Source organism: Hylaeus anthracinus, unplaced genomic scaffold (genome assembly GCF_026225885.1).
Source record: "Hylaeus anthracinus isolate JK02 unplaced genomic scaffold, UHH_iyHylAnth1.0_haploid 0, whole genome shotgun sequence".
Lineage (NCBI taxonomy): Eukaryota > Metazoa > Arthropoda > Insecta > Hymenoptera > Colletidae > Hylaeus > Hylaeus anthracinus.
In genome coordinates, this window is record NW_026533254.1 from 21,634,074 (window position 1) to 21,656,868 (window position 22,795).

At 45.7% G+C, this 22,795-nt stretch overlaps 1 protein-coding gene across 1 annotated transcript in view; it reads right to left on the reverse strand.

Moving 5' to 3' along the window:
- The window catches only part of LOC128886277 (circadian locomoter output cycles protein kaput), a 129,769-nt gene that overhangs the window by 78,820 nt on the left and 28,154 nt on the right, over positions 1-22,795 (reverse strand). Inside the window, exon 2 of the mRNA XM_054140990.1 lies at positions 2,427-2,617. Within this exon, the coding sequence (XP_053996965.1) occupies positions 2,427-2,617 (191 nt within the window). The remainder of the gene's footprint in view (positions 1-2,426; positions 2,618-22,795) is intronic.

Below are 22,795 nucleotides of genomic sequence, written 5' to 3' on the forward strand. Positions count from 1 at the left end.
GGACCACGGGCCAGCCTCGGGCATTGTTCACACCGTTTTAATAGGTATTCATTGTCGGACCTCAGATCTTTTCCGAAGACTCCCGGGAGAGTGTCGCCCGATGCCCCGATACCTGGGAGTTCTTGTGCATTACCAGCTCTCGCCTGTCGTCTCCGCCTCCCCTACTGCTCTCTCGCTCCCTCCGCCAGGGCACGTTTAATCCTGCCTGCTGCTAGTTCAGGCTCGCTAATTGCTAAAAACGCCGCGTGCCTCTCCGGATGGAAACGGAGGAGCTGCAGGGAAGGAAAGTTTGAAGGGAGAGTGATCGATACTCTTTAGCGCCATCTAGGTCTCTGAGAAAGAGATTGTTTGTCGAGTTCTAGGTTTTGTTAGACCATAGATACCCCATCGAAATAGGGAGAGTAGGAAGACACCAATTGTGAGCGGAAAAGATTAACAAAGCTGTTGAGACCTAGGTTTCCTAGCTAGAGTAGGTAGCCCTTATAGGCACTGAGACTTCTAGGGCACTCTAAGTGTATAATAGTCATTATAGGTCTCCAAATTAGGAAGGGACAAGTGTCCCCAGAGAGAGATAGCCAATTCTCCATGTCAAGGTGAACAAAGAAACCCTTCTCTATGGTGAGTCTACTCTCCCTAGTCCATTGCACCCTACCTCTGGACACCATCGAACTACCATCTACTCTCAAGCTAGCTGGATCACCCTATCCAGAGATGGTCAACGAAGAGAAGCATTCAGGACAGGGATATTATCAGAGTTTCCCCAGGTGTAAAGGGGGGAGGCGATCGTTCGTGGCCAGGTTCGCAGTACTTAGCGGCGTTAAATCGATAAAAGTGTAGAAGCCGCATTACGAGGGTTTCGTGTGGGCACACTTAGAGGCCGCGCACGTTCGTCGTGAGATTCGAGTTGCCTTCTGCAACTCCAGACCCGGGGAGGAAGATAATGGACGAGAGAAAGAAGAACGTCTGGCCATTATTCCGCGGCGATTCTTCGATTGGCCCCACCTGATTGCGATTGCGGATGAGATTGCACACCCGCGGCGCAGGAAGCCGCGCTGCTGGCGCGGTTGCATAATTCCCGGCCTGGTCTCTTTTCCTTGTCCCCCTTCGATCGGAATTTTCTATTTGATCGGGAACCTCGGCTCGCCCATTATCGATAGTCATGGCTCTAGGAAGCAAACTATGTCTGATTACAACTTTTATCCTCGATCTAGTTACTGAATTGCGAACACCGTGTTAACTCCGATTAAAACCCTGGATTTTGTATGAGACAGGGTACAACTTGTATTATAATCATTATAGAATGATTCTATGGGGTGGTGAGTATATTTGATTATAATTAATATTCCCAATTCAAGTGTTATCAACACAAAACTTGTTTTGATGCGACAGGGTGCATCCTCTCTCGTGCGAATCATTTTAATCCTTGAGACTACCATCTTTTTAGTAGAATTCTTGGAAGCCTCGAATCTTTAACAAAAATATAAAAATAAAGAATCAACGAAATAATCTGAAATTATGATTATATATCTAAAAGGCGTTGTACGACGTCAAGCAGTTGATATCAGAGGTGACCTAAAATATAAAAATGTCATAGCCGCGCGGATATCTTGACTAATTATGAATAAGCAATGCAAATGGGTTAAAGCAGTGTTACGATTTCGCGTCACGAAGGGATTATAAACTCTTCTTTCGACTGAAATTGCAACCTTCCAGCAAATGTGTGCCCCAGAACCTCGTAATAGGCCCCTGAATTGCTGCATTTTAGTTCCCTTCATTTAATGCTACATGAATTTATTTAAAAAATAAAATAAGAAACGCGGCTAAAAACTACGTAAACAAAGACAAAAACTGTATAAATCTCGACTTAAAGGTGTCCTCCAGGAATAAATACTCCTCTAAGAATCTGATAAAAATACCTAAATTTCCTGAAATACTCCTACACGTTTTCAAGCACCATTTCTGTAACATCGTACTTTAACAATAGCAAACAATAGTCAAGATTACAATAGTAACCAAGGGGCCCTGAAGTTCGATGGCTGGCCATTGTTTTTGAATAGTATTGTTTCGTAGGATAGAGAAAGAGGGCGAGAGTAACGACAGCTTCGCGTGTCCAGGAAGATGTTGCGAATGCTAATGCTTCTGGATGTGCAATGGGGTTTCGATACAAAGACGTAACGCAAGAAATATGTGAATCTTCGCGGCAGCGTTGATGATGGACGCTCTCCCTCGCGATTGATAACAAAACGAATGGCTCTCAACGATGTGCGGCTTGTGTAACGAAAAAATAATCCTGAGGTCGTTGAAACTGATCCTATTCAGACAACTTTAACAAAAACATTTCGTAGTAATTATTGTGGTAGTATAAACAAAATATTTTTCATTAGGAAATGAATTAAATGATTCTTCGATACAGTGAATTTGCTTACCTTGAAAGTAGCTTTTCGTTCGGAGGTAGCTCACGCTGAGTCTGAGGATGCTGAGCCGATCCAGCTTGCTCAGGATGTTCTGCTCGAACGGTAACAGCGATGCCAGCGTGTCCAGTTCGGCGTTCAATCGTTCCCGATGTCGCTTGCTGGGGTTCGACTTCGTTACGCCATCCTTTTGGGGTGGTTTCAGGCTGCAACAGAAAAAAGAATCGTTAGACTGACAAGAGAAGAATGATCTACCATTCGACAATCACAAATTTCTATATTTATTCTCATGAAAGTACTCTCAATTGATTGGCGAGACTCCACCGATGAAAATGAGTACAAATACGACCATATTCGGAGTATCTAAAATTGCGTGTTAATCAAATTTTGTCTAATTTTGAGTAAATAAAAGTAGTCCGAATGGGGTCGTGTTTGTACTCATTTCCATTGGCAAGGCCCCACGAATTCATTGGTAACATGTTCATTAAGATATTTAATTACTATACAATGTGAACCTTGTAAACTATATTAAATTTTCTAAAGACCACTGTTGATTATTCAGATTAACACTGCGGGGTACAAGGTGACCCTGTTGAATCCACCACTAGGGTTGACTATACTTTGCACTTTTGGAGATAAGAGTACAACGCGAAGCAACAATGCGTGCCACTCAGGCTTAATTAGCCGAAACAAGGTAATCGTTTCAGCCCTGCGGTGTTCGCGTTCGACTGGTTTCAGGAATTCCTCGGCGAAGGCATCGTCGGCCACATTCGAGGCTCGAACAACAGGCGGCCTGCGATCGAACGATCTCGATAATTAAAGGCGACCAGTGTCGGAGAGTTGATTGACACGCAGGGAAACCTTGCGGACCGATATGCCCACTCAACAGCCGGGATTCCTCGACATAAGTATAGTTATTACAACGTATTTCTCCCCCTCCATGTTCTCGTAACCCTACTTTCCTTATTTCTCCTTAGTTTCCTCTGTAAACTCGTCCTTTTGTTCATTCTCACTTTATCGTTCCTCGCTTTTTATCGACGGAGCATAAAACCCAGGAATTGTTTGATAATTATGACAAGCGAAAACTAACGACTACGAGTGCGCGGTGACCCTATGCGTCGCCATTGGCGTAACCCTCCGAAAATTCGACCCATCAGAGATCTTGAAAACATTTTCGATACTTCAAAACTTTGAATGCCTTCGTTTTAGAATTTCTTAACTTGGAAATAGAAAATATTTTAGAATGGTATGTTTCTAAAAAAAAATGACGACCATTGGCGTTGACGCACCTTTTCATGAAAGTAATCTACTTAACTAACCAACCTCGATAACTTGAAAATTTGAACGTTACGTAGGCGTAACAAATTTTTTCCAATATAATTGATACCGATGTTGAAGAGGTTTGCGACGCCACTGGCTGGCGAAATAAATATGCAAAATCAAACGTTACGAATCGGCCTCGGACTGTTTGTTTAATTGAAGCGCTCGCCGTGGGAATGGGACCCCATATGGGACCGGTGCGGAACTCCCCGTCAAAGACACCGCGCCGCGGCCACTCGCAGCCCTATACTTAGCAATAATTATTATTCTTACGCGTATAAATACATATATATTTAACAACCGTGGCCAGCTACCCTGGCAATCTCGCACAACGAGATGAACGCGTTGGGACCGTGCAGGACCAGTTCTTATCTCTGCTCTGGGAACAGTGTTGTTCGACTAACTGAATGAAACTAAACGTTTGTCACTGATGATTCTGAAAAAAAATAGAAGTTAGACCATTCGATAATCGAAGGGAAATGGGACTTCGATATATATAGTAAATCCTGTTTAAGAGATGTGAAACCCTATCTAATGGTAGATGGATTTGCTTTATAGTTACAGGTGTCGGCAGTTCATCCTCTTAACAGCCTAGGCGTGTAAAGCAATTCTTCAAATGTCTAATAGATGTTATTAAGCCTCACCTATTGAGATGTTAATGAGTCGAGTCTCGTTAAATCGGGCGAAAATCTAGATTAGATTGATCACACATCTGAAAATCAGTATCATGGCTCGATTAAATCGGCTAACGAATTCAACCGGGAAGCAATTCGCGTCTAACAGTCAATTTTTAACGTCCAAAGCGCGGAATTCCAAACAAAACGCGTTGGAAAGGCCTGGAAAAAAGGGACACGCATGGAAAAAAGACGGAAAGAGAGAAAAACAACGTCTGGCCTTAATTAAAATGCTTAGGGGTTAGAAAGCGTGATGAATGAGATTGCTGCCCGTGCACGTCCCGCCACGACTGCGCGGCAGCACCGAGAAGAACTCTATTAATTATTGGATGACACCGAATCCATTATCCGGGGACGAGGAACGACGGACGTCCTCGAGGAATAGTCTCATTCAGATACCATTAGGACCTCGGCCCGACCTTTTGTTCTTCCTCCTCGTCGCGCGTTCCTCGTGTGGCAGCGTGCAAAACACAGTTAATTATTGGGACGAGGACGAGAGAAAGGAGTGCCACGTGGGCCGTGCCAGGCCGCTGTTATGGTTCTAGTTTTTAAATTCGCCGACCGTCAGGTTTCAGCCAGGGCACGTCAACTTCTACTTCAACCTCCTCAGGATCTTATTCCTTTTTTCCAATCGTTTTCAGTTGTATCAGGCAAGCTCGGCGCGCGACGCGCGTGAGAACCAATGGCGCCACTGACAAACGTCACGTGTTTTTGGAAGACAGTGTGATCAAAGATACGGAATTTTTTTCAATTTAATGCAAAAGACATTGAGATCTCCCTTTTATTAGAAGATGGAATTCTTCCTTCTTCGTATAAGAATGTTTAGTTTGATATCTATCGTTAAAATTAAAAGAGGCAATTAGGTGTTCCGTTTCTGACTCGAGGATCAACGAATTATCGGATGACTGTGTCGCGATGACTGTACCACGATGACGGACAGATAGCAAAATTATAGATTTCGCGGAACAATGTACCAGAGAACCAATGAATGGGACATGCGTTTACGTAACTGACTTTTGTTCTCTCCCATCGTGGGAAGAAAGCAACGCGCACCGTGCACTTTACGCGGCAGAGGACTGCATTTCAATGCACTCTGAAACTGCAAGTTCGCCGGGAATCGTTGGAGAATGAAACCAATGCGACAATGCCGTAATTATAATGCAATTGTTGTTTTCTTTTTTTTTTTTTTTTTGTTCTGCGACCGCACACTGCGTTTCCCGAGGTGCACGTTTCAATCGCTCAGATTCAAAATAACGCTAGGACTCGAATCTCATCTTCAATAGTCTCGAGACAAAATTCTAACTTTGTAGAAATTTTCACGATATTTAACTTGGCAGCCAACGCGTTAAAAGTCAGAGCCGACATGAGGTAAAGGAGTGGATCCACAGATTTTTCTAATAACATTAATAACATTTAGTATTAAAACGAGCATACGAAAGTTACGAATAAAGATAGCCAAAATTTTCCCACCGAGCTTTGATTACTCACCACAGATCACTATGACGATACTAGTGGCGCCACAATGACGTTTCCCTGTAGCGCCACCAGTCACACTGCTCGTCGAGCGCCGAGACGCCATGTTGGCCAGCCTAATAGCAAGCAAAAGAACTAATTGGAGTACTCGATCAAAAAATTTGCCGCACGGCACTCACTTTAAATGGAGGCGTGTACGTGGAAGGGGGCACATTAATAGATTTTAATGATACAAATGAATCGCAGGCGAGGCACGATTCCGGCTTGGCCAGGTGATAACGTGTCAAGTCGTTCGACCCCTCTGAACCGTCTACATCAGCCTGCTAATATTAGACCAGTTGCGTAGATGCGTGTCGGTTCCACGGACCGTAACACGGTTACGCACTCGAAATGTGCGCGCATACTTCAACCGCTGTTTAATGACCGGCCACGTTATCGCGATCGTTACCCCAAGGCTCCCGCGCCAATTTTCCGACCCCGACCGGCAACGCGAAGCCTGCTTTCGACCCTATTTTCTTGGACAGGGACAGCGATTTAGCGGAGACAACTTCTGAGGTCTCGGCGCAAGGGGTAGGTTCAATAACTTGCGGATACAAGTTAATTCCAATACCTGGCATTCCAGTCCATGGAGCTAAGACCTTACTCAGAAATCACTACTACGTTTTGAACAACCTTCGGAATACCCCTCAAAAGGTGGAAAGGTTGTGGAACGAAATGGTACCGATGTAATTCAATAAATATATCTACAGTGAGATTCGTTAGAACTTAACAGGACTCAACGAACACGATGCTCTGGAACATCGCTATTTATGCAACGGAACCCGAATACCCAGAACCCCATCGATTCCAAATTCCTAAGTAAAAGACATTAATAATTTACGAGGAACAAACACAAGCTTCAGACCTGATTGGAATTAAATAACACGAGTCAAAGATGGCGCGATCGCACGGTCGGAAGCTCTTTCAGCACGCCATCCTCGAATCCATCAGCCCTCTAAATCCCAGTCAAGGTTGCCCGGGTTCGCGTTAACCCCCTACCATGTCTCCTCGTCGTCGTTTCCCGACGAACGCAAAACAACTAAGATGTCCCTTTCAAATCGATGCGGGGAAACTATATCGAAGACAAATTCAATCTAACATTACTTTCCCATTTGGAACCTAGAAGGTGTCCACCATATAGACACCTTAGCTAAAATGATCACTTATACTTTTATAAACTCCTTAATAATTGTTCTCTTTAGCCAATTTTCCTTATCTTTACCACAGAATCGTACAAAGGGTGAACAAGGTCTTTGGAAACACAAATACCCAGAGTCGGCCAGGGCTGCAGAGGGTTAAGGACCGAGGAGAGGTTGGCAGTCTACGAAGTCTACCTAGTCAGAGAGGAGGTACCATTTTCCCCGACGGCTCGCCATTTTGCTCCACGCGTCCCCGAAACTCCGCATCCCCTGAGTGGATGCAACCCTTCGAGAGGACGTGAACACCGTTTGCGTATCCGTTTCGTCCCTTCCCGTGTCCTTTAATGGCCTGTCGCGACGAGCTCGTGGCTTCGTTGACGTCCTACGCGAGAGAGGTGAGGAGGGAGCTGGGAACGGAACAGAGAGACGCGCAGGCGCCACGAAGGGTGGGTCCACTATGGATTTTCGAGGGTAGATACGCTCTACCAGTGGAGTTCCGGGGTGGCAGACAGCATGGGGTAGCAATGGAAGCTCCCACTGCAGAAGGGATGCTAGGACGCTTCCTGGGAGGGTGGCAGCGGGGTGATATACACACCTAGCCGCCGCGGGGTGAGCAACACTGCCTCGGAATGCCTACCATCGACCTTGAACCGTACTCCAGGCCTCTAAGGATCGTTGCTTTCTTTAGCTGCCCGAGGATTAAGGGGTTGGACTTTTTACAGGGGTTGATTCACGGAAAGAGGCGCGATTCGTCGAGGGTTGCGACTGAAATGGCAGTTTTGGAGAGAGCTCAGGGATTGCTTTCGACTGGTGGATCTCACGATTTCAGTATCGTAGGAGCATGATAATTGAGAATTGAGGTTATGTCGATAATGACAATCTAGTATTTGTATATTTTCGTCAATACTCGGTATTAGAAATATATGCCGGTCGCGAATGTGTCAATTGAAAGAAAAGAAATTCTTATAAAAAGACCTAACCAGATAATGGCTTGACTAACGACGCTGTTGATAGGAATTATTATTGTAACACGATCCTTCGGCTGAGGAACCGTTTCGAATAGATCATTAATCCACTCTGAAACAGAGAGAAATAAATTCATCAGGCTCTCTCCTGTGGGTCCAATAAATCAGGAAATGTAAAATTAGCTGTCTCCAATAATTCATCGGGCGATGTCGTCGCCCGGTTGCAAGGCAACATTTCAACGACGTTTATTAATTACGTATCGCGTTGTCGGTTTTCCATTCGCCGTCCACTCGACGCCAAAGACACCGAAGACTGATTTTATCGAATCAGATCTCGCGAAGCGATAAGTAGGTATCGGTCACGTGGCCGAGGAATTACGACTCGCCGCTCCATGGGTAATGATTCAGCTGGGCGGTAGCTGTCCCTGATAATTGCATTTTAATGGAAAAGTGAAAATTTCGTTTCACGTCCGCCGGAAGCTCCTTGGCTCCGAAGCAGGCCTTTTTTTCGTTAATTACGAGGGTGGATCTGGAAGCTCGTCGAAAAAGTCGATGGGCCCTCTTTGCTTGCGTGATTGTAGGGTCTACTTTCGTGAAAGGATGCTTCTTAAGTCCTCGACACATTTTATTTCGAGGGAAATTTTCTTACGTTCTTGGCCTTACGGGAATTTTTAATAGGAATTGTGGCTTCCCTGGTACCTGGCAGGTCTGAAATTCACCTGGAACACTTGGCTTACCGGATCTATATGTTCTACGAGGTTATCAGAGACGTCATTGCCCGAGGAATTTTACATCCCTGTTTTCGCAGAAAAATATCAAATTAGAGGATCGCAATCAGGTTCCCTGAATCGAGCGAAACTCTGGTCAACTTAAAAGTGTCTGAAAGAGTCCCGAAGAATGGAATGGGAAGTAGAGCTTGCAGACGTCCTATATTCCCATTGAGAAGCGAAGGAAGAGGCAACCTGACGGCCAGCTTACCAGCTGCATTTGCATTTTTGTTGTCGAGAAGCTCTTTGACTGAGACCACTAATTCTGGTGTCGACCAGCATATGGTCGATTATTTGCCACAGGATGTCGAAAGTTGCTCCGGCCGCCATCGGTGCGCTCTTTCTGGTCGCCACTTACGAAATTCGACGTTGACAGACGAATGCACTTCCGCTCGTTTCGGGCCGAGGCGAATTTTGTTGCGTGCCGAGACGCTCGGCCAGCGCGGAAATTTCTCTGTATCGTTGAAAAGAATCTCCAGAAGAGCAAACGCAGAGGGAAGACTGGACGAGCCGAAGGATAAAGGACGTTGCACCAGTACGCTCTAGAAATGAGATCAATAGAAGAAAATTGGTTTCCGAGGAAGTGATCTAACCCAGACTTGACTGCAATATTAATGGTCGATTGACAAGATGTTTAACCCTTTGCAGTCGAAGCCATTTCGTTACAGAATGTGTAAACAGCTATCATGTCGTATCACGTAATGTAACTTATAAAGCACCTAATTTCGTGTAATGATATTTGGGCTTATATGAATCATGAATGAAACCAAGGTGATCTCAAAGTGTCCTGAGAGATATCCTCCGGGTCCCTAGGTGCTTCTTTCCCAAATAAAACCATCGAAAAGTCCTGTGTCTGATCCAGGAAGTCCTAATGTTCTTCATTTTAAAAATACTTGATGACCAACAACCATATCAAGATCCTCAAAGATGTATGCCGCGCATCGATTTATCAAATCAATCTATAATCAATCTATGAGACACTTGCATGACTCTTCCACTTGGTTGTAGCAAAAAGTGGAAAGAAGTGATCGTCTCGCGAGGTTGATCAGCCGGCGGGCGCTGTTCAGCCGACAAATCGCATGCGCGAGAAAAAGCTAGACTGTTCTCGCGCGTCTGTCCGATACACGGCCGTAATTAATCCGGGAACGATCGCCATAATTAATTCGCGACGGCGATGAAGGAAACGGCGTTCGCGACGCTCTGGTTGAACGCCGGCTCGCGCGCGTGTAATGTTAACCGACGGTGACTGGGCCGTTTGTTAACGCGCTAAACGCACGCGGGAGAACGATTCTTTCTGCTCCCGTTAGCATCGCCGATTCAGGACCGTTAGCGGCGCGATTTCGCCGTGAAAAATCTCGCCGCGCGGGGAACACACGCGATGAAACGCTGGAGCCTGTTGGGGGGAACAGATGAGCTAATAGTTTGCTGATGAACGAGCCGTTGGAAAGTTTCATGAAAGATTTGGATGGGACTCGACAAACGGATTTAAAATTGTTCGAATAACAAGGTTACCCTTGACATGTTTTACTAGTGTTGTTGGCGTGTCAGGGTTGTCGGGACTTGTCACGTCAACGCACACATATATATACAGTGAGTGTAGAAAGTATTCGTACACCGATCAATTTCCAAAAAAACTATGTGAAATTCTAATTTATTAACTTTTTTTTTATAAACAATGATATTCTACATATTCTTGGAAATCTCTAGAATAGATACAGTACGAAAAGATTAGGCATTTTGTATAAGTGAGAAATCAACAAGAAAAAACAATAAATCGATAGAAATACAGAAGCAATAATTATTCGTACAAGTGTTAAATTTTTAAAATTTCATTAAAAAAAAAATTAAATTTACATTAATTTATAAATGATTAATACTTCGTGGGATTTCCTTTTGATTTTATAATTACTGAAACTCTTCTAGACATTAAATTAACTATCATAAATGTCGATGTTATTCGGGGTAGGATCTTCTTTCATTCCTTTATTAGAGCATTTTTTAAGTCTTTTTTACTGGAAATTTAATGTTTTCTAATTCCCACGAAGCGATAAACTGATGTGCTTATGTTACAAATTCAACTGTAGATTGTTCGTCATAAGAACCGTGCGAATACTTATTGCTTCTATATTTCTACCTATTTTTCGTATTTTCTTGTTAATTTAGCAAATTATATAAACTAGTAATTGTTGTTTGAACTACATTCTAGAGATTTTCGAGAATGTGTAGAATATCATTGATTATAAAAAAAAAGAGTTAATAAACTACAATTTTACACAAAAGTTTTTTGGGAAATTGATCGATGTACGAATACATTCTACACCCACTGTACACCCCTGCTCAGAGGTACGTGGACAATTCCTTAACAGAAATAAACATTTAATAAAAGTTGCGAATCTATGAATATTAATTATATAATTTATTATATAATTTTTATTAAACATTCATCCTGAACGATCCCATAATTCCACTATAAACATTGTGATATATTCTACTATGTTGATGTACTAACTAGAGCCTACAGCCTAGAGTCTATAATCTAGATCGTACTACCTAGAGTATTCCGCCTAGAGGTTAGTTAGGTTTTGCATGTTCTTTCATCTAAAATCTCCGAGTAGCTCTCCACCTATTCATTCTGAAATTGTTCGAGTGTTACGTAAACGTGACCGCCAAGAGTTCAAGACCCCGGTGTAGTCCTTTTAGGAAAACACGAGGAAGTAGCGTTCCGACGTAATTATTCCACCATTTTAGGTTGGCTGCCGTAATCGTGCGTTCGAACGCGCAACCAATTCCGTGCGTGGCTATGTAGAGCGCGTAACTAGCGTGACAAACGGAATTATTATGCGAGGACGAACACCTCGTCGAGATGCTCTACCACTGCCGGAACTAATTGAGTGTACGAACTGAAACAGTATTTCTAAGGATTATTCCGTCTAGCGGGGAGAACTGGGCCCCGTGAAATTTGATTTCGTGGAATTCCCGTAGGATCAATTGTTCGGACTCTGAGGAAGCCACATACGGGATCTTCCTAGCGCCGCCATCGTTTACATTACAAGCTTGAAGACGCTTAGAGATGATGTTCATGCTAAAGTACGTTTCCACATGAGAGAGAACGGTTCTTTACAGGCCTCTTCCGTGAAACGTGTTGCCTTCGAGAAGCTACTGCAATTACTTAGCTAACTCTGACTTAAGTCACGTTCCCGCGTGCATCGATCATTCCCAGTTTTTGTCTAGCAAACCTTGTCTTAGGTGAACAGTGTTTAAATAAAGTAACAGTAGTAAAAAAACTTTTGTTTACGTTGGCTACTCTAGGATCCTCGAATGAATCACCGTTGTATGTCTCCTCGACAAATCGTCAGGTCTCCAGTTCCAAATTTTCAAAGACGAAGTGTGATCCGGACAAAGGCCTCGCCCTGCAGAAAGAATTTCTTCCAGCTCGTGAATGGAAATAGAAGCATGTCCCAGCGTCCGGCAGTGTTTCCTGCGTTCCCCACGGAATTCGAGAGGCTTGCCCTAACAAGCTCCAAGCATGTCCGGCGCAATTTTAATTCCAGAAAAGCCCGATCGACACGACGACTATAAACAATTTAATTAACCACGGAACGTCGAAGGCGTTCGCAGCGTACGCGCGGCGGGCAGTGCATAAATCAAAGCTCCTTTATTTGTCCGGTTCGACTATTAATGAACCACGGGGCCACGGCTCGGGGTTCAACCGTCGAAGACGACTAAATTAAATGAACATCTAAATCGTCGAATCCCGAGGACCACAAATCTCCTGGCTGCCGAAAACGCAACGGGTGCAAAACTCGAGGGCTCCGACAACTACCAGGGGCCTAACTCCGGACCGCGCCGCTATAAATTCTCCGTTGAATTCGAAATTCGCCGCGCAGCTCGGCGCGATCACGCGAGAGGAGGTAATGTCGATGTCCGGACTGATCGCTGGAGGATCTCGCGTCTGCGTGGGACGCCCGGAGATTTCGATGCGTGGAGATTTCTAAGCGGAATCGCGATCTGATCTGCGACCATCTTCGAACCTGCTGGAACGCCACGAACGCTGCCACTTCGATCCCTTGTGTTCCTCGACGAACATTATTTCCCTAGACTGGTTTTATGCCATATTTTACACTGTCAGTCACCGATGACTGACGCGGCCTAAACGAAAATTTGTTTTACAGACTTAACACTGTTTCCCTATCAAACCTAACGACAAAGGGTAGAGAAATTCGCGTGTTCCTCGAGTAGATGATCTCCAATAATATAACCATTCCCAGCCCTTTGAGCGGTTTCTAGGTACACCGTCAATTTCCAGGGATAATTTAAGATTCGCAAAAATCTCGACGTTCGTTTCCGCGGACATGTACCATCCGACTGCTCATTTATTAGCACCCCGTGTACGCGTTACGCGGCCGAAGGGTTGCTATCGCCGCGAATCCGTGTCGGTGTTCGCGGCGCTGCGCGGCGAGATGCTCGATAGGGATCAGAAGGAGAGAATAACGTCGCCAGCAGCCACCGTAAACAAAGCCTGAAGGCGTGGGACGTCGGAACGGAAAGCCTCACGGATCTTCGTTAATTGCGCGGATTGAGCGGCGATCCCTTCGCTGTGATATCTTCGATTTTCTGCAATAACCGGCTACCTAGGCCCCAGACAACATAAATTCGCCACGAACGCTTCGCGGAACGTCCACCAGGGACGGGCACCATTTTTGAAAACGAATGAAAGAAGTCTGTTTGCTCTTTTCAATGATAAAAGGTAGGATTAGTACATCAGAGGATGGAATACTGAAAGTGAATTTATTTTAGGAGTTTTTAAACCCTAAAATGTGGACCCTAACACCTAACAAATGGAAGGTATTGCAACCTAACCTCGATGTGTCTATATTCAAGTCTCTATTTAACATCGCTAGATGGCGATGAATATAGACTCTCATTAGGAGTAGTAATTCCTAGTGGAAAAAGGGAGGCCACACTAGAGTAACCGTGAAAAATTCGCAAATAATTCTTTACTTTCGCTATTAACTTCAGGGCAAAGTCGAGTCTTAGGTAAAAAGCTGTCGGGCTTCAGCGTAAGCCTCGCGGAACTTCCGCTCCTCTTAATTGCATCAAAGTCTTATTAGGCGCCGCGCAATGGAGGCATGCAAATGCGCCCACTAACGTGTCTTAATACGTACATCTTGTACTTATGCATATCGACATGCACAATGGCGTCCATTCTAATGAGATGCAAGTGGCTTTGCGGCGCCTGCAGCGAAATGAACCTGTGGTTTTCAAAAATGGCTACCGTTCTAAAGAAGGAATGCAACATTTTGTGAAAAAAAAAAAAAATAAAGCTAAAGCGTAGAGGTACTGGTACTCAAAACAATCATTAACATCGTTTCACTGGATTATCCTGACGTCCTCCGTAACGACTACCCTCTCCAAAGTCAATGAGTTATTAAAATGTTGTCCAACCGCGTCCCATCGATCGCTTTTAACGGATCAACGTTTAAGAGCACAGGATCATCAAAGAAGGCCGGGGGACTCGAGCGTTAAATCGCGAATTAATTGCTACAAGACGATAATTAGTCGTTTCGGAACGATTGCATCTTATTTGCTGGGAATTGCCGCGCGGTGCCATTAAACCATCCCGAATGAGAAACGTCCGTTTTTAATCGGTCCGACGCTGTGTTGAGGCGGTCCAAGTCGCTCGGCGAGCCTCGATTCGCGGCTTTATTCGGTCGTTCTATTGGTACCGGCTACTTACCGGTCATTTCTACATGAAATCGAGGCGTAAGGAGCCCGGGTTACGGCGCTTTGATGAAACGTAAATAGCTGAAGTGGATGACTTTACGGACTGGTCAGATGGCCGATAATCGTTGCTCGAGGATCGCCGATCGTTTATGGTCCCTTCTATTGCCGAAGAGCTGATTTCAATGCCTATGTGTGATTTGAATATTTTACCAACTGTTTTCAGTGGTCGTAGATTCTGGAGGGTCGGGGCTATTAACTCTCCATGCGTGTGTTTGGCAGCATGTGCATCACTGGCTAGCGTATGAGAGTCGTCAAGACTTGCAAGGTCTGGTCAATTTTAGATTTAAAGACACTTGGTTGAATATTATGTCCTGTTAGCAGCCAGTTCCACTGATGTAGATGGCGGTGCCTGCTAGCCTGTTGGCTCTTGAACACATAGAACCCTCAGTTCCAGGAATTGTCCACTTTTTAGCTAGCTTAATAGTGGGTTTCCAGTTCCGGTTCTTGATGGAGAAATAAAAGGAGTTTTTCTCATCACCTGGCCTTCGTCTTCCCTGTACATGTGACTTCATAAAATGCATCATTCTAAAAACAAGCGTCCTCACCTCTACATTAGAGGGTCCACTAGGTGTCTCCATTAATAGTCTTGCAACACCTGCTACAAGGTGGCAAGCAATTCTACTTCTTCATATTCTCAGACTTTGAATCAACTCCTGAGAACGCTCAACTTCCCATAGACTCCACTAGCCTCAGGTATCGTATCCCCTTTTAACTCTTGACCTGCCTGCAATATTCACCAGTCCAAGAGCTATCCATTTCACGACTAGGTCAATCAAAGGTCCCCTGTCCTATTGTTCGCCTGGCCTCCGCCATTGGTCCCGTCTACCGAGACGAAAATGCGTGTCGCGGTGTCGGTAGCCACGTGACGGAGTAAGAAGTCGCGAGACCACGTGATTTAGGAAGGAGAGTCGTTAATCAAGCGGCCGAGTTAGAAGTCAACAGGTGCTAGAACGAAGCGGCGGCGTGCCGCTCTCGCATGGGACACGCATGCCGCGCGTGTGTCTCCGAGCGTGTACAACAGGACGCGCGTGTGTGGAGCCGAGCCTCGACGCTTCCCTGTGTGCACGCTGGGCGACTCTAGAAACTGGGACGAGCTATAGGTCTCCTGCAGGTGACGATAAAGAAAATTGATCGAGGGGAATGTTGATTGGAGAAACATTTATAAGGAGAACCATCTTCGTAATACGATGTTTCCTCCATAGAGTGCTGGTTCAACTTTATTGCGGCAACGAAATCATCTTTCATACGAAAGATTTAGCGTATTGATGCAAACCTTAATGGCACAATTCTAGGAATTGCAGCGGTAACTATAATTTCCTTTCAATTTTATTACTTCCCGCGAGCAGCTGTTGGGGTTAAGAGGTTATCCCTGGATGATCGATCACGAGGTGATAAATCACTATACCGAAGACAACACCGAATAAATAAAAACAATTAACGCCGCGGCTGCATATCTATCTTGATCACTAGCTGTAGCATAAAAATAGTTCAAATGCTCGCCGCTAGATGGCCGTTCGATAAAATCTCTCTCGCAATAGCAAGTGTAGCGAGTAGACTCGAAATCGAGAGCACACTAGTAGATTCGAAAAGGGGTCCCGTTCATAGAAATTATTTAAATATCAGTTTTTGCCGGCCTTGGCAAGCCTAGTTAAATAACGATATACGTTATCCAAGGTTTATCCACCGAAATAAAATTTCCGATTAATCCCCGAGCTTCAACAGTTCAGATAAATGCTGGTTAACGAGGAAATTAGTCTCTGGAAGAGTTATTGGCTGGATTAAGTTGCTTGCATTAAAACGCCGTTAAAGTGACGCGTAAATTGCGTCCGATGTAATCGATAATAAAATTTATTGTCTCGTCGATGGCGCGAGATTAGTCGAATCCCCCACAAAACCGGTCTGATTCCCTCCGTCGAGGCGATCTTCGGGCTTTCGTCTTGTTTCATACAGATAGCAATTTCCTCCTGGTAATTATCACTTTAAAACTAGATAGCGCGCGCGCATTAATAATCTACGGGAAGCACCTTGTCCGAGCACCACGTTCCATCAATTGCTTCTTGCCGCTCCGCAGATTCCTCATAATCTCGGAGATTACACTGATTTTATGACTCATCGATTATGTAATAGATTCGTTTTGAAATAACTTACACGGAGAGACTCTATTATGAACGTGGTACGTTTGATTGAGTGGATTTAAATTGAACCGGAATGAGTGAATGAAACAAAATAATTAAGTGGAGGCTTCGGGCTCTAAACTAACGTCTAACCGCGTATTGCAGCCTCGTCAGGTGTCTGAGGATCGGTATTGCTCATAGGGAAACTGATCGATGAATCAAGCATGGCCTCCTGCTTCGGAGAGACAACCTTAGGACAATTCAGGACCACTCTATATATGTATACTAAACAAGGGCTACTCGACGCTGCCTACACGCCCGAAGACCCTTAAAGGTCCCAATTCGTAAAAGGGCCCAAATGAATTCCAAGTCGAACGTCTCTGTGCAGGTTGTTCGAGCGAGAGGAACCGCCAGGAGAGATCAGGCGTTTGGGCTGACAAACGGAGCAAGCCCGCGAGTCTGCGCAGTCCTTCTAAACGGTTCTTAACGGGGTCTTTAATCACTCCATCCAGCCCGACCGGTGGAGGCTTCGAAAAGGGCCGCGACCAGAGTCGACGGGCCGTGCTACCGAATTCCCGTGACAAGGTACAAGGAACTCCAGCGAGACGAGCAAAAGGACCAGAGCCCGCTGGAGGAAGAAGGAAGGTGGAAACGGTCTGGCAGACGCATTTGTCGGCTGTTGGCCCGGTTCTCGTCGCTCTTTGGCCAGCAGGAAAGATTAGTGGTCCTAATTCCCGTGCTCCTCCGTTCCGCAGGAAATCCCCACGGTGGAAAGACACGTCTCTGACCTCTCCTCCTACGGCCCGGGACGGAGGGAAGAGGAGAGAGCCGCGCGGACGAGTTATCTGTTCCGTTTCTCGGCCCGTGTAGGTAGGAGTATAGGTTACGAGTGTCCGAAAGCGACGGCCACGCTCGTGCTGGCTACCGTAAATGTAAATATCCTACGCTCTCCGCATTAACATACGTCCCCGCAGGCTCATTAAGGATGAAATTAATTATCCAATGGAATCGTTTCTCGTGTTCCACGGGGCCTAAGTTTGAAACGGAGCCTCGCGACAGGGGCACACGGAAAAGTCGAGCTTGGGAGATGACTCTAGGCAGTCTGGCTGCTTCTAGTCTAGAGTTTGTACATCAGTGTTTGTATACTGATGTTCGATATAGCTAGCGCTGATCTGTGTCTTCAACTTGAATTAATAAAGGCTCAGTTATGAGCTCCCAAGCACCACTTTTCCACGTCCCCCTATCGCGAGGCTTCGTTTCAGTTTTACTCGAAATGGAGCGATTTCAGTACATGGGAACGTCTCTACTAACTCAAACACCTTTAAAACTAGTCCCACCCGGGTAATCTCTATCTATCCTCCCTATTCAATAAATTCTCCTTTAAAATTCTTCCTAATCCTCGCCAATCCGCGATCGTTGAATCTCTCCCAATTGGCCCGATACAAGGTCCTTCAGAAATGCTTCAGGATCCCCAAAAACCAGAATCCTGGAATCCTGGTGGAAGCCACCGTTCAGCAGGAATGATACGGGAGGACAGGAGCGCTTAAAAGGTGGCGCCAATCGATGAATTATCGCGCTCAGCGTTGATCGCGCGCGTAAAGCAATCACCGGGAGACTTATGGCGGGTCCAGACTTGAGGCGGACACGTTCAGCAAGCTAAAGCCACACTCTCGCAGTTTTGAAGCATATTTAAGGGGCTTCGTAGGTTTAAACGGATGCTCGGCCACATCGAGGCTGTGCATCGATTTGGGAGACGCTATTTCGAGCTGGCTGACCGTGGTTTCGGCTGTAACGTGACACTGTTAACCCCTTAAACTGCAATTTAAGCTCAAACAGCCTGGGACCAAAATGTAACGTTTACATTTGGCCCGAACAATACACCACGGACCAGGATCGTGATAATCAGTTAATGTTCGACGACGAACAGTCAAGGGCCCTCAGAGCTGGTGGTGCCAGTCCGATACTTTAACAGATAAAAAGGGCAGTGCCTTTGCTTAACGGAAATGTATATGTATATAATTCAACATAGACTTTGCAACTGCTCAAAAACGAAGTTATCTTTTAAAAATCCTTACTTTCCCTCTCTGTTCATGTGCATCATTAAAATAAAAATTTGTTTATTCGTATATCGCTATACTAATTAAAACTGATGTCTTAGCTCCGCGAACGACAAGTGGGAAAGTGGCTTTAGGTGGGTCAATTCGCGGCTCGGTTCAAGTCTGGACGCACCCTTAGAGGAGCAATTATCCTAATGGATGCAAAGTCACACCCTGCTGTCTGCACCGGGCATGGTAATGAGTTGATATCACCGCATACCAGGACCTTGTATCCTTCCAAGTCCTGTCCGAAGCGACGGAGCACCAGCGATCCTACGCCCTCCCTTTCTTCCCTTTTTCTCCCACCTATCTCCCTACGCATCTTCTTCCTCCTACCCTCCCGCCGCAGAATTCACTCAGTCTCGAAAATCACGTTCACACTTGACTCCTGGGACTCTGACATCCTCACGTCAAAAGGTTAGACTCAACGCATCGGCTCAGCACACTTTTTAAAATATTTATATTTTCGAGTACCAGCAAATCTGAAGAATCCTTCTGCTTTTGGGAAGAACCGCTGTGCGCCATGGTTGGAAGGTTCGTGCTACCTGCTGACTGAGCTTTGCAATATTCGTGTTCGGAGGACATCCAGTCACGAATTCTTCAAATTATAACCAGTGGATTTTAGGACGAATATGACACTATCGGGCTGGGAATCTAGGCTAACGTCCCAAGGCCTAGTTCTTCCATCAAAAACCGCACATTTTGAAAACCAACACGCGATGCAACGAACATTCTCGTCTGCTTAGAGGTCCCTGATCCTGTCAGGTCCAAGCAACAATTTTTCCCGAACATTATCGCCCCGATACACGACGTATCTGAATCAACCCAGTCCAATCTCCTCCAGAAAAATCTCAGCGATCCAGCGTGTTACTTAATTACGGGCAACGTACGTGAACGGGTTAAGAAACACGTCCCGGTGCTCGGTAAAGCGCTTGAAATGGCTTCGCACTTGTCACTGACCACGGTTATCTTTTCCTCTTCTCAGAAGGCGTTCGCAGGGTGACGGAGATACCGAGGAGGCATGACCTCTACCTGCGGTACACCAAGCAGCATCGTTCCGCGCGCGATTGCTCGCTCACGATTCGTTGAAATCTCGGGCGAGTCGCTGTTTATTCAGGCACCTCGTATGATCGATTCTGTAGCTTTGCGCCGGGTTACTCGCGCCGGGTTACTCGCGCCGGACACGGTTTTGGATTTAACTGGCTGCCACGTGTGCTCTCCGTTCCGTTGGCAGGATATTTGGATATCCGAACGTGGTCTGAAGAAGCAACCAAGTGCACGACTCGGTGGAGAGAAAACGTTCTGGGTGAGATGGTATCCTCGGGCTAGAGGTTATATTCTTGAGGTAGGTGTCTGCCGGAACCTGGGCAGCTTCGAATTTGCGAACTGGAGAGTATGTCTGGGTTAGGTCTGGATAAGGGATATCAATGATGAAGGTTGATCGAGAGTGTCCCTTGCGTCTTTTCAATCTTTGACGCAAGCTACAAATATTCCACACAGAAACTACCAACCTACCATACCTCTACTGACAAGCCAATACAAAGTGTTTTAGGTATGGACTGGTTTTTTGGAATAGCGCAAAACTGTAGGCCAAAGTGGCCATAGACGCACGAACCCGATTTTCCAAGGTCTCAGCAGACGCAGTCTCCAACAATGGCGACCAATTCAATGTCTTCATCTTCGAGCAGATCCAGAAACTTGAAAGGAAAATTACGAACTCGAAAAGTGGCTTGCCGAGTCGAACCATAGGCCTGATGGGTCGAACAGGAACTCCCGCAGAAGGCGACAGGTCCGTGTCAAGGACGCGGACGAACTGTCGATGCACGCCGCTAGGAAGGAGCTTTTGTACTCTGGCAAGTGCATTGATTGAAATGCAAACCAATTAAGGGTGGAACCTAATCTCCAGGCGAGGAAAACTGGCGAGACCTGCAAATGTGTAGGGGATCCCTTCGCCAAGATTTGGTGTCGTTTTCCGTCGACTAAAGAGGACAACGTTTCGCATTAGCCGGGTTCTCAGATGACACACTACTGCAGAAACGTGCCGTAAAACTATAGATAGGGAGCTTTACAGTAACAGAGACTACTTGCGACTCTACGGAGACTCTGCAGTTTTTTAACTGCATTCATTGGGGAATTCATTGATGAATGTGTCGTTGAGGCTGGTATAGTTGTGTACATAGCTACGAGAATATCGGACACTCTGAGTTGGATACAACGAACCTGATGCTAAAGCTTAGGTGTGAATCCAAATAGAGGACATTGACGAAGAATGTACAGAACTATCCTAGCTGAATTCAGAACTGTTTAGACATCAAGGAGGTCATGTTAAGCAGACCCTAGGCAAAATCAAGAAGCTCCATAGAATAATGTGGCGTTGCTTTCTCCTATCTAGCAGAAAAGAAAAACTACCATCGAGCTGAACAAAGGCAATAATTACGAAACAATTGGACGATTTCAGCCCCAGACGGAATGAAAATTTGGACAAACCGTACGGTAGCCGATTAGGAGTCTTAAAATCTGCCAACGGAATAATCCAGCGCTGAGGTTCACCCGGGAAGGTCGCGCCTCGGTTGGAAGCCGACATTTCTCGGTCTTCCATCGCGGCGATCCGCATTAAACCGTGCGGGATCCGCGTATCCGCGAGGAAAATTCAGGATGCAACGGGCGTAAGGCGGCTAGCCGCCTCGGTTGCGACACGGTAAACTATTGGATTATTCGAGACGTACAAGTGAAAGAGCTGCGGTTAGCAGGCATCAGACTGAGTTTGTTGGATTCGGGATCAAAGTAATCTCGTTTGCCATCCCCCGGATCAGCCTATCCCCGGTGACCAGGGGTGGGCAAACCACGCCCTATCATCGTCGAGTACGCTCAGCCTACGGGGCCTTTTCGAAAACGCAAAAGAAATTGTTTGAAAGTGGTCCCTAGGCTACGATCGCGTTCTCTGTTCGAAGCGTGATGGAACACGCGATACGGGCCCGCCTGACGGCCTCTGGAACGATCCCGTCGGCGGCGAGACGATGGCCCCGATGCTTCTCTGGGCTCGATTTACCCCAAAAAGCACGCCACCTAAAAGGACGGGACTGAATAACGGTTTAATTCGTGCGACAAGCTTCTGGACGCGCTCGAATCCAACGCTTCCCTTGGAGCGAATATTTGAGCGAATGTTCGCGGAATGTTGGACACCCCTGATGCCAGCTGAGGCGTGTGATCTGATTAGTTGACTCTAGGGTGGATTTTGCCCTCGGCAGGCCGCAATCCGCTCGTTTTTCGAGGCAGGATTAGCCTCATAAGACGACACCGACGCTGGGAAGATTAGATAGAGATTAGCGATTCAAACAGCATCGGATGACGGATTTCACCTGCCCGCCAAGTCGATACTGATCATACTTGCCGAAGAATACCGCTGGAAATCAGTCTAGTATGACGCGACGCGACGGTCGGAGAACTGCTCGCGGAGCAGCGCAGAATCTCCTTTAATTCAATTTTATCATGGAAATTTGACAGTCATAATGACCCGATTCGACGCTACAGGACGAGGTTTGCAGTTCCGGACTTTCATTCACTGGATGGCGATGGTTTGAAGGCGTTTAGGTTCATAGATTGCCCGAGGAAAAGGGTCGATCGCCTTGATAGACTTTTCGGTGTGCTTAGGACTTAATTAGGTCTATCATACTTGAATAATTTTTACTACGACGTAGTACGAACCATATGCAATGTCTCTGTGCCGTATTTGTTAAGAAATTTGCAAACAAACGAGAAAAACACAGGATCTAAAACAGTTCTTAGCCGTGCGGTGTCTATTTACCTCGAGCGTTGATACGAATACGAGGTCGACCGACTCCACGATTCTCGACATTTTACCTAACAAAATTTTGTGACCATCGGTACATCCGTTCGAAGGGTTACCAGAATCGATCAAAATATTCCGATTAAACTAAATAAATCTGATTAAATTCGGAAAGCAAAGTCTTAAGGTTTGTCTACTGGCGAGAGTCCGTGGTGAGCGTCAAAAA